The sequence below is a fragment of the Falco cherrug genome, chromosome Z (genome assembly GCF_023634085.1).
Source record: "Falco cherrug isolate bFalChe1 chromosome Z, bFalChe1.pri, whole genome shotgun sequence".
NCBI classification, from domain to species: domain Eukaryota; kingdom Metazoa; phylum Chordata; class Aves; order Falconiformes; family Falconidae; genus Falco; species Falco cherrug.
Genome location: NC_073720.1, coordinates 21913781 through 21926249, shown reverse-complemented (window position 1 = coordinate 21926249; position 12469 = coordinate 21913781). Strand labels below are relative to the sequence as shown.

Here is a 12469-nt window from a genome sequence, read left to right as displayed (position 1 = left end):
AGAGAATTTTTATTTTTTTTTTAGTCTCTGCCTCAACAGCATTTAAACCCAGCATATGAAGACGCATGGAGCAGCAGTGATGAAGGCTGAATTTCAGTTATGTGCTGGCATAAAATTGACATTCAGGCACTGTGTTTACAGCCTTTATCTGCAGAATTGGGATATTGTTGGATTTATTATGACTGGATTTTTGGTACAGTTCTGTTAGAGCAAGGTCTTTCAGAAATAAGTTTCCATTGTTCTCTGTGCTCTTTCACAGTTTCAGTTCTCTAACTGTTAGTTAAATCTAGAGGATTACTTTTTCATACTTACTGACTTTCATACTTACAGTTACACATTGATACTTTATTCATTGTTGAACAGCTGATAAAGGAAAAATAAAAGCCCTTGGGACCAGTTAATACTGCATTATTTCTGATACCACTAATAGATAAGTCAACCCTTCACTTCCAAGAGACGTGATACACAGGATTTTGCCTGAAAGAGGACTAGCTCAGGGATACTTCCAACTTACTTTTTTCAGTGTCTAGATGGAACAGACTGCATCCATTTTCAAGTGCTTATGTGCCGTGAGAGCCTGTAACAGGATTTTATGCCTGCTCTTTTCCATTTTCAGTTTTGTGTAAGTTTTTCCATAGGTGTAGTATTTAGTTCAAAAGGAGGTGTAACAGGGATCATCTATTCAAGTATATGGTGACCCCATCAACTAATATCTGAATCTTAGTCCCAGGAAGTTAAGAATATAAACCAGTTTAATTAGAGTTTTTGTTGCTCCCGTTAGCAGGTTTTTAAGATCAGTCTTCTATGTATGAATCTCACACTTCCCTAGCCAGTGTGAAGAATTCCTGGACAGAAACTGGCTTGAGGTACAGTACAAGGCAGAGTGGATCACATTTCAAGGTAGAAGTACTGAATGCACTTCTTCAAAACGTTTCACCTGAATTTGTGATCCTGATGCCTGCTCTGTTTTGAAAGGCAGGAGCTTTGTGGGGTTATTGTATCATCTCAATTGCTGATTTGTGCTTCAGACATAGTACAGTCACCAGGCTGAGAGCTGAGGTAGAGGCTCCCATCAGATTTAGATGCAGCTGTATAGAGGAGAAATTCCTTCCAAAGCAGAGCAGATACCAAGATACTAGGACCACACATTCAGACAAAATGAAAAGATATTGTATAATTAAATGAAAGATATTATAACCTTTGTGTACTGTATTATTTCTCTGATTAGTATACAATTTAGAATTAAATCACTGTGCTTCTGTATTTTAATATCTATACAAGATATAGGCTGTCAGTTTCTGTATCAATTTATAGTCTAGCATTGTAAACTGTTATGAAGTGAGGAGTGGGCATATCAAGGGAATGTTGTAATTAAACAAACTTCATATGTAGTGCATGTCTGCTGGGAGAGACCCACTATTAAGTGGATACCTGCAGGGTGGAAGACTTTCAGAAGTTCCAGCTGAAGTTAAAGACCAGCTTGATACTGTCACTTTACAAAACGGAAAAGAGAATTTTCTATTTTTTCCCTCTGAAAATTTACAAATGAAAATCGTAGTTTTCATTACTTATGGTGGCTCTTCCTTCTAAAATTGGAAAAACTGGGGAACAGATTTGAAGAAAGACTACACATTTTGATTGTCTTAAAGATTACTTTTTTGCGTGTTACAATTGTGCATATTGTTTGCATATGCCAACCGCAGTGCATGTATTTGAATTTCTAAAAATGTGCTCATTAAATCATAGTAACCAAAGTGAAAATCTTAGTTATCAAAGAATAAATGCATTACATTTTTCAATAAAATTTTCACCTGTTATGTGCCTATAAATGGTGTTGATTTTGATGAACCCATCAAAACCCCCACCAGCTTTATGGTGGACTAGGAATAGTATATAAAAAAAGGAGAGGTAGAAAAATTACATTAACAAAAGTGAGAAATCATAAAAATTAAACCCATAAATAAGAATGTTGCATTAATTCTCTTGGGGTTTTTTTTGAATGGCTGTTGTCAAATGAGTTCCCTTTTCTGTGCTTTGAGTACAAAATTATTGAGATTGGAAGGGATCACTGGAGATAATCTAGTCCAACCTCTCTGCTTAAAACAGTCACCTAAAGTAGGTTGCTCAGGCTTGTGTCCAGTTGAGCTTTGAGTACCTCTACAATATACAAACCTGTTCCAGTGTTCGAGCATTCTTAGAATAAAAGTTTCTTCTTAGATTTGAATGGAGTTTTCTGTATTTCAGTTTGCACCCATTGCATCTTGCCCCATTGCTGGATACCACTGAGAAGAGTGACTTCCTCCTCTTTACTGTCCCTTCCCTTGGCTTCATCAGGTATTTCTATGCATTGGTGAGATCCCTCTGAGCCTTTTCTTCTCCAGGTGGAGAAGTCCCAGCTCTTTCAGCCTCTTCTCATAGGAATGATCACAAACCTCAGACTGTTGACAGTGGTCTTCCTAATGCAATGCAGGGTGCTGTTGGCCTTCTTTGCTGCAAGGGCACATTGCTGGCTTATGATTCCTTTAGTGTCCACCAAGAGTGCTGGGTCCTTTTCCACAAAGCTGCTTTCCAGCAGGTTGGTCCCTGGCCTGTTCTGGTCCATGGGTTTTTTCTTTTTTGGGTGCAGGATTTGACATTTGCCTTTATTGAACATCACAAGGTTCCTGTTTGCCTGTTTCTCCAGTCTGGTGAGGTCCTTCTGAAAGGTGGTGGCACAATCATCTGGCATATCAAACATTCTTCCCAGTCTTGTATTGCCTGCAGACTTGTTGAAGGCACATTCTGTTCTATCATGAAGGTCATTAATGAAGATGTTAAACAGGACTGGATCTAGTATTGACCCCTAGTGACTGGCCTCCAACTGGACTTTATGCCACTGATCACAACCGTCAGGGCCTGGCCCTTCAACCATTTTTTGATCTCACTGTCCGCTTGCCTAGTTTGTACTATGTCAGGTTATCTATAATAAGGGTGTTTTGGGAGACTGTCGAGAGCCTGGCTAAAGTAAAAGTACACATCATCCACTGTTCTCCACTTATCCACCAAGCTCAGTGTCATGTTACAGAAGGCTGTTGGGTTGGTCAGGCATAGTTTTCTCTTCATAATCTATGCTGACTGCTACCTTCTTTGTCTGGAAGTGGTTTCCAGGATTATTTGTTACATCAGCTTCCCAGGGATGGAGGTGAAGTTGATTGACCTCTCTCTTCTGGATCTTCCTTCTTTCCAAGGTCACCTTGGCTTTCTTCCAGTTCTCGGAAACCTCTTCTGCTCACTGTGACCTTTCAAAGGTAATTGAGAATGGTCTTGAATGGCATCTGCCAGTTGTGGGTGCGTCCACTCGAGCACTATGGACTTTTGTATGTCCAGGTTGTATAAGTGTTGCCTAACTGATCCTCCTTCACCAAGGGTACGCTTTCCTTGCTCCAGACTTTTTAGTAGTCTCGGGGACCTGGGGCTGGTAAAGTCCAGTCTTGCCACTGAAGACTGTGGTGAGGAATCATTGAGAATCTCAGCCTTTTCTGTGTCCTTTGTCTCCAGTTCCTCTGCCCTGTTTAGCAGTGGGCCCACATTTTCCATAGTCTTCCTTTTACTGCTGATATACCTGTAGGTTTTAGTTTTGCTTTTCATATTCCTCGCCAGATTTAACTTTCCAGCTTTATTTCCTGCATGTGGGAATGGACTCTCCTTTAAAATCAGCCAGTTTTCCTGCACCCTGCTTCTCATCAGGGCTATATCCCGTGGAATTCTTCCAGATAGAACCCTAAATAGGGACCTATCTGGAAATGTGGAAACTTCCCTCTATACTTTTATGGGGCTCATTTTCAATACTATTCCTGAGTAACTGCTTGCATATGAGTTTTGTGTAAGTTGCACCGTGAATGCAATGTGGGATTTAGCTCAGGAAGAGGTGGGCTGGGAATTATTTGTCCAAGTATCTATCCACCCAGACACCTTTTGGTTTAGTGTCTGAAGCTATCCCAAACAGTTGAAAATAGAAATAAGTTGCCTTGGAGGTTTATTGTTCCTACTGACAGCTAGTGTCTTTTACACAGGAATCTTTCCAAATTCCCTTCTTGTATCACTTGATGATGTCATCATTCTCCCTGCTGACTGTTGTCCTGTGCCGGAAGGAGAGGTGTTTCTCATGAGGAAAGTTAGAAACATCTGTCTCTCACCTGGGCAAGAATCCAGGCACATTCTACAATCCAGCACCTGCAAACCTTCCATATAATAGCAGTAGTTGATGGGTGGTGTTTAGTTTGCAAGGTTTAAAACCTCTTGGTACTAGCTAGCATCTCCAACACCAATTTCTGTGAAAATTCTACTTTGAATAATGGCGTATATGTTACAGTGTCCTTCAGTACTTTAGTTTCTTGTAAATGTGGTAAATTTATTTAAGTTTTTTTTGAGGAAAAAAAATTCTTTTCTTTCTGCTGCATTCTTACAGTGGCTGTACTTAATTACTAAGTAAAGTGTTGGTATCTTCTAAATGAAACATTTTAAAGGACAGTGAAGGTATGCTGTGTGTTATTTTTCACTGGAAAGAGCCAAGTACTAAGCCGACGATGTGAGTTGCAACTGTGCATCTCTTGCTTGTGTGTAAGTTAAATGTGATAATTAAACCTGAGTCCTCCCCGTCATTTATGCCTATTCTGCTTCTATGCTTATAGAATGTTATTTTAATAGTATCAGATCTCTTTCAGAACCAGAAATGCAGCAAGTAGGGTAGTATAAACTTAATTGCATTTCCTATCCTTATGTCAGTCAGAAAAAAACACAGTTGAAACTCCAGTCAGCTGTCAAAGGGCTGCTGTATTCATGTTGAAATAAAGTTATTCACTTGAGAGTCAACTAGCTGATAGCTGGATTCTAAGTTCCTGTTAAAAACAGTAAGAAATTTAATTGTTTAAAGAGAGCTTAAGCTGGAATGGACTGCACTCCTACTGCAGTAGCAGTACTGTGATTTAGTAGTCACACTTTGTATCAGAATATGTAGAGAAGTGCTTTCATCTTTTCAGGCCATTCCAGGAATTGACTGTTGCTTAGAAGACTTGCTTTGCCTGCCAAAGCAGAGATTTTTATTTGAGCTTGATACAGCAGGTACCAAAAGAGGGAAAATACTTTATTTGTTCTTACAAGAGATCAAAGAATTTCCTTTCCCTTCTAGCCTAAGGAAACAATGGATGTGGGAGTCAGTCTGAGCCAGCCCAGCTTGAAGAAATCCAGAGAGCCTAAGACAAGCCTCCTTCAGCTTGAGTGAAAGTTTAGTTCTATAGAGACACTAAGGTAGGACTCTGATTATTTATGTCTAGGTTATGATGCTCAGAAAGAATCTGGTATTGAGATATCAAAGCAGAAACCTGTTTCTTTTTTTCCTCCTGTACCCAGACCTGGAAGAATGCATTAGCATATGAGAATTCAGATACGGTTAAGTCCCAAGTAGTGGGAAGAACAAGTTAACACCATGAGTTTACCTCCCTGCGCCTTTTTCTCTATCCCAAATATACTCACTCTTAACCCACAGGCTGATGAGACTAAAGATATACAGATTTGTTTGCCACCTTTTTTTGGGGGGGTTTAGTTAGGCCAGACTTCTCACTGTGCAAGACAACTGGTTTTTTTTTTAAATGAGTTCCTCATTTGCTCAACCAGTTTAGGGACTAGAATTTAAGACGCCTGTCATTGTAAAGCTGAAAAATTCTTAGATTTGGGAACATCAGTAGAATTGACTGTTACATTTTTTTTTTCTCTTATTTTTAGCCTTGTGTTGTAGTCCTTATCCTATCTTGAATGGAGATACAGGAAGATACATATGTATACACACACACATATATATATCCACACAAGATACAGATATATTTAAAATACCACTGCTTTGGCACTTAGAGGATAATTCTTGTGTTTTCTTCCTACCTCATTTTTTAATGCAGGGAAAAGTCTGGTGCATAAAGTTGAAAATTGTAGGCTCTTCAGTGCATATTGGCCTAGGATCTGCCACAACGAATGGGTAAGCCTACTCTTAGCTTAGTACAAGTGATGTATGTGATACAGGTGATAGTCAAATAGGCATAACAGTTAAACCATGGGAACTGTCTAGATAAATACATAAAATATGTAAAACATAGACACTAACATGGTTAAAGTAGTCCATTAGAAAAAAAGAACTTGAACATTGGCCATGTGCTTAGCCATTAAGGTGTATGTTGAGGTTTTGGCACCTGAGAGTTGTTCTTGAAGGCAGTGTATTGGTTTCAGTGGACAGCGGTTAATGCTTACAATACTCAACAAAAGTATGTAAAATATACTGATAAAGTCCTTTTGTGTGTTTAAAGCTGAGTTATGAAATGGACATGCCTTCTTCTATCTCCCTTTGTTGTTTGGTTTTTTTAGTGTATTCCATAAAAACAGTGGGAATGGAGGATAAAGGGATGACTGACTGGCCAGGAATTCAGGCAGCTGTATAACTACTCCCCACATCTTCATCCCTTCTAATATCTGTGTGCTGTGTAGTCAGCCTTACCCACCAGCCCACACAATCTGCCAAGATGACACCTAACCGATGTCATCCACCACGCTGGCAACCCTTAACCACGCCCAGTCCTGCCAAGTTGCATGAAGCTCAAGAGACTCAAAAAAAAAAAATATTTGTGGCTGTTAAGGCAACTTTCTATTTACATATGAAATAATTTTTTAATTGCATAGGCATACAGCTTTGTTCTTAATACTCATTTTATCACCGTTTCCTTTCAAATTAAGGCAGAAAGAAACCAGGATATTTTTAGTTATGAATTTTAACTTTTTGCTAAGAAGGAGACTTTCACTCCCTGAGGTCTGTACACTTGGAAGACTACAAATCCACCCTTTTCTTGCAGCTATGGGACAGAGATGCTTCTGCAATCCTAAACAGGTTTTGTAGTAAATTTCCTCATGCCAAATTGCAGATTAACATCAGCAGTTTAAATCAGTCTAACCAGTTATTTTTGCAGCCATATGTTTGTAATCTAGAGTAACATGTTTAAGCAAGAATGGGGTAATGTTTTCAGCAACAAAAATAATATACCTTTGTTTAATACAAAATAGGTTAACATGGGGGACAGAGAAAGGGGATGTTACTAAAACATTATTTTGCTGCTCTCAGCAGCTGCATTTGAAAGGCAGTGAGCTTTTTCCACTTCTATTGACTACAAAGCATTTATTTAACAGGATACTCGGTTTGTATTAGTTACAGGTCTTACCCTCCAACAGAATTATTAAAACATTCTAAGAAAACTTGGAATCATATTTTTAAAGTTAGCTCAAAAAAACATGTTCATAATAAATTAAGAAATGCATTATGCTCTTGCTGGAGATCATTGGCAAGAGAGAGCTTGCATCTGGTAGCCAGCCAGTTCCATTTGTATTTAAAATTTAAAGTTGATTCTTAATCCTCTCTGTTAGTAGTTTAGGATGGCCTCTGAAGAAACTGTAGCTATCAGTGCCTGCCTGCCATGTTGTACTTTCATCCACGCAAATACATCTTGGTCTGTATGCTGGATCTTTAACCTGTGGGTGCCATTTTAAGAAAGAGGGTTACTCTAGGGAACAGAAAGAGGAAAATGAGAATCCTTTCCTCTAACTTAGGGAACATCTATTCTGCAGGCAGCAGCACAATACAGAGCTGTTAACTCTAGTTTAAACTGAGCAACCCCACAAGAGGCTAATGTGCCTTGCTGGGATGCTGCATCAACTCACCTACATGGAGTTTAACATTTCCACAGCTAGACCATGTTATTACTGTGTTAATACTCTTCTTCCTTATTTTCTGTAGACACCTGTGTCAGTAGGGCTCAATGAATGCAGCAGTTTGGGGAGCCGTGTTTCCTATGATAAAAGATAAAATCAGTAGGTGTGTGGAAGCGTATACATATGTAAAGTTCTCATGTTTTGTGGCAGTCAGTAGGGAGTGTCTCACGTTGCTCAACAGTTAATTACTGTTGCTGTTGCCTCCTACACTGTTCTGTAACACCTCAGGAAATCGACTGATTAAGATTCTCATGCTAGCAAACATGAGAAAAATGTTTTGGGACTTTATAAAATAGTAGATTTGAATGGAGCTCTTTTCATTTGCCTCAGTAGTTCTTCCAGGTGGAGTATATGGCCCAGAGAAAATATTTTTGTACCTGCATCATGGATTACAGCTTACGTGAGTTGAAGCTAGTCATCTTAAGTCTGATGCTGTTCTGTGGTTTTGCACTGCCACTAGTGCAACAGGAACCTTTTACTGAGGAGTCCTTCTGCACATCTTCTGTGGGAAATTGTCACATTTGGCATTTACTTGGAGTGTATTGCATGTTCTTAGGTAGTGCATAAATTATTTCCCAAGGAAAAAAAATACATCTTTAGAGTTGCGTGGAACTTTGCCATCTGAGTGCTATTCGTCATTGTTTATGAAGTAAGTTTCCAGAACATTTATTTGTTTTGCAGACAGCAGTATACCTGAGGGCCTAAATGAATGTTTGAAACAGCTACTTCATCCTGTTCTGCCACTATGGATAACTTAAAGTTTAGGTTGACTAATGAAGTATATCAAAGTAATTTAAATAGCACTCAGCGATGAGCTACTATATTAAATGTAGATACCTGTGAGACATGCAGAACTTTGGTTATAAGAATTATATTGCTGCTTATCAGAATTCCCCTGTGCTGGATTATAGGCTTTGGTACTTGAGAAGGCTCGCTCTGTGTACCCTAAACATATATACAGTCTCAGTGGTACATCTCACATCAGTAGGAAGGCTTATTGTATATTCCAGTAGCCTTGAAAACTGTGCCTGCAGAGTTGTTTTCCCCTGCCAGAGAGAGGAAAAGGGATGCAAGTCAAAGGATGAAAAGTGGTCCAGTAATTCACAAGACTGCTCAAGCATTAAGCTTGACAGGCACAAGAAAAATAAAGATAAGAGTGTCGTGGTTTAACCCCGGCTGGCAGCTAAGCACCACACAGCTGCTCACTCGTTCCCCACCCCCTGCAGTGAGATGGGAGTTTGAAGAGTGGAAGTGAGAAAACTCATGGGTTAAGAACAGTTTAATAATTGAAATAATAATAATAACAACAACAACAACAATAGTAATGAAAACAAAGAGTGAGAAACAAAACCCAAGAAAGACAAGTGATGCAAATGAAAACAATTGCTCACCACCAACCAACCAATGCCCAGCCAGTCCTCAAGCAGTGGCCCCCCTGCCAACCTTCCCCCTAGTTTTATTGCTTTTTCTTATTGCTAAGCATGACACTGTAAGGTATGGAATATCCCTTTGGTCAGTTGGGGTCAGATGTCTCGGCTGTGTCCACTCCCAACTTTTTGTGCACCCACAGCCTACTCACTGATGGGGCAATGTGAGGAGCAGAAAAGGTTTTGATGCTGTGTAAGCACTGCTCAGCTGTAACTAAACCATCCCTGTATTCTCAATACTGTTTCCAGCACAAATCCAGAACATAGCTCCTACCAGCTATGAAGAAAATCAACTCTACCCCAGCCAAAACCAGCACATAGAGAAAGGAAACAAAGGAGCCATTCCAGTTTATAGAAGGAAAGGTAGAGCCCCACTTGTGCACCAAGATGCACAGGGTATGCATGTTCGACAGTCCTCCATGCTGCAGTGGTGCATCACCAAGGCCGGTGCTCACTTCTGTGGCGCCCTAATCTCCCAAACCCTGACGTGAAGGTCCTGCTCCACATGGGCCAGTCCGCAGGAGCTACAAAAGCAGTGGCTTTCACACCGATCCATCTTCTATCTCCATTGTTTTACTAACGATCAATTAAACATAGATGTTTCATGGTCCCCAGCTCCTACCCTCCTCAGAAGGCTGCTCATAACTGTTGCTGTTAATTTGCATCTCATTTCTCTGCTGCACACAGCTTTCCAAGCCAGGGCTTAATCCTGGCCTGTCTCTACACTGAAGTCCTCAACCCTTTACTCAACCAGTATTATTAGTCAGGATCTTCTGCTTGAAACTGGTAGTTCTGTTTGCTTTTGAAACACCAGCCAACCTCTCTGGGCAGTCCTTAGGCCTGTCTTCTGCTTCCTTCTCCATTTCCATTTGGCTGGCATGGCTATGTGCTTAGGTGCATACAGTGGTTTGCCAGTTCAGGTAGTGTTTTGAACAGAAGAACGCAAGAGCTTTGATCTGAAAGCCATTTGGTTATGTTAAAGCAGAACTGTACTCAAAGAGTAAGGAGAATGGGAGGGAGGTTTCATTAGCTTTTTTTGTAACCCCATGTTAACGTACATGCAATTTCTGGAATAATATTAGCTGTTTGTTAACTCACTTGGACCCAGTGCAATATTTTTATATGAAGAAGCAGCTCATTAGTTCCCATACGTGCAGCATTTGTTCATTAAAGTTGATAGAAAAGAGTTGTCTTGAAAACCTGGCATTTAAATGTTATTTTCATTGTCTAATTGACCTGTGTTCATCTTTATTTTACCCAGTCACCTGCTTCTTAAAATCTTAGAGTCATTAACAAAAGTGATCATATAAATGTTTGGAGTCTGGTTTATCTAAAAGGAGACTTAGTTAAATGAAAGTACAGCAGAAGTAGTGAAGAAATCTTTGAAAATCAGCAGCACTACTAGCTGCCATATTAAAGTATTTCTCAGTTTGATAACTTTGTGCAATATAAAACAGCTTCCAGCTTGTTTATCCTCAGTTGTAGATGCTAATTCTCTGTGATCTTTACCCAAATTCACATTTTTGCTCTTCTTCCCATCATTTCTTAAACATCATTCCACTGGTCCAAACCAAATTACGTAATTTTTCCTAGAATGTTCTCACTGCCTTGTCTTCTGTCACTGATCTAAGACCAGCAGCTTCCATGATACAGAGCTACAAGCTCTGCTCCATCCAGAACTGAGATATTACCACTTTTCCTGTATAACTATTCATAAAATCTGGCCTAACCTTTGTTTTGTGCCCAGGGTCCACTAACTTTCATTCCTTCACCTCCCATCTTGATAGCTTCCTCTTCACTTACTCCCACTTTTGCAGTCTGCCACCTATTTAATGAAAGGTACCACGAATTTTAAAATTCCTGTGCTGAGATCTAGCTATTTTCTTTTTACCTTTTCTTTTTTGGCTTCTTTTTGCCTTCACTTTTATTGCCCCAACATATCACCTCTTTAAATTACCTTCCTTTCTCTTCAGTACATTTCATAATTCTTACCTAGCCTGCCTGCATAAGCTTCATTCATTTACTCTTCCGTCAACTATCTGCACCCTTTTTACTACCTTACTCCAAGCTGGTCTGCTCAGGTTGTAACTTTTCACTCTTACCAAATTTCAAGACTCACTTCTATCACTATGTCTTTAGAAGATGAGCCAGACATTTATTTTTGGTTACCTCTTAAATATTCATGAGGTGTTTGCATTGTGCTTTCAGCTGCAACCCATGCTGTCCCATTGTCCTTGCTGTCCCAGGCCATCCTTAACCCAGAAAATGGACAAATGACCATAGCTGACAAACATTGGACCTTGCTGCTTTTGCATGGTAACATCATTCATTCCTCTCCCTTTCTGCTGTCTTAAAGCTTTAACCCCTTCATTGTACCCAGACTCACATCACTTGATACTGTAACACAGGTATATTAAACATATGAATGATTTAATATAGGGGGTAAACATTCATCTAACATAGCAGAAAAAAGAAAAGTGTTTTATTACGTCCACAGGTGTATTCTAAATTATTACAGGATAACCAAGGATTAACCAGGAAATACAGGGGATATCTATGGTACGTTTCATTACAGTGACTTGGCAGAGATGTTCAACTCTCTTAAAAGCTCTTGTCAAAACTGCTTTGAGGAAAATAGCAGTTCTCCCAAATCTCATAAAGTCTGAACTCATGCTGCACAAAGCAGAGATTTCCTTTTCTTGGACTCTGCAAAAATCTGCAAGTAAGTACATACTCTGTATTATTCCAAATCTACCCAATATTATCCCGCTCAGAGCTACCACCTATTCAAGAAGACAAGGGTGTTACCAGAGATCAAAAAGTCAGGGAGAGTCAGCAGAAAGAGCCCTGTTTGTGTCTCTGCCTTCCTGGGCTGCACCACAGCAGCCACCAGAGTCTGCAGCCTTTGAGCCCCTCAGGGCCCTTAAGTTAAAGACAGGCCAAGCAGGCACAGGGATGTCCTTTGCAGTTGGGTGAGGGTTCAAAACGGTTAAAATTAACTTTGCCATGCCTTTCCTCATGTGGCAAAAAGGAAAGCTCTGGTGCAGAACTGGACATGGAAATCCTGCTATGTCTTGGCAGAGCCAAATCCAGCATAATGGAAGGAGTTTGAAGGGGAACTCCCCTGCTTTGTCTACTTGGTTTATGGCTCTTCTGTTTTTCTGTCTCCTCAGTCTCCCTTTTATGTTACTTAGACCATTCTCACCCTCCCCACCTTTCTTTGTAGCCTGTTTGGAAAAATAAGGTGTTTTCTTAGGAAC

The 12469-nt window shown here is 39.9% G+C and overlaps 1 protein-coding gene across 10 annotated transcripts in view; it reads left to right on the top strand.

Annotated features, from left to right (window-relative positions):
* ERCC8 (ERCC excision repair 8, CSA ubiquitin ligase complex subunit) overlaps window positions 1-8092 on the top strand; it is a 40529-nt gene extending 32437 nt beyond the window's left edge. For 2 of the 10 annotated variants that reach the window (XM_027808251.2, XM_027808234.2), the window contains 3 exons: window positions 5168-5286; window positions 5931-6007; window positions 6391-8092. In XM_027808251.2, coding sequence (XP_027664052.1) covers window positions 5168-5260 — 93 coding nt within the window. In that variant the 3' untranslated portion in view covers window positions 5261-5286; window positions 5931-6007; window positions 6391-8092. Of the gene's footprint in view, window positions 1-24; window positions 1818-2244; window positions 2335-4447; window positions 4600-5167; window positions 5287-5930; window positions 6008-6390 lie in introns of those variants that run through there. The other 8 variants (XM_055699457.1, XM_005432699.4, XM_055699453.1 and 5 more) reach the window with 7 other exon arrangements.
* Window positions 8093-12469: the final 4377 nt, after the last annotated feature.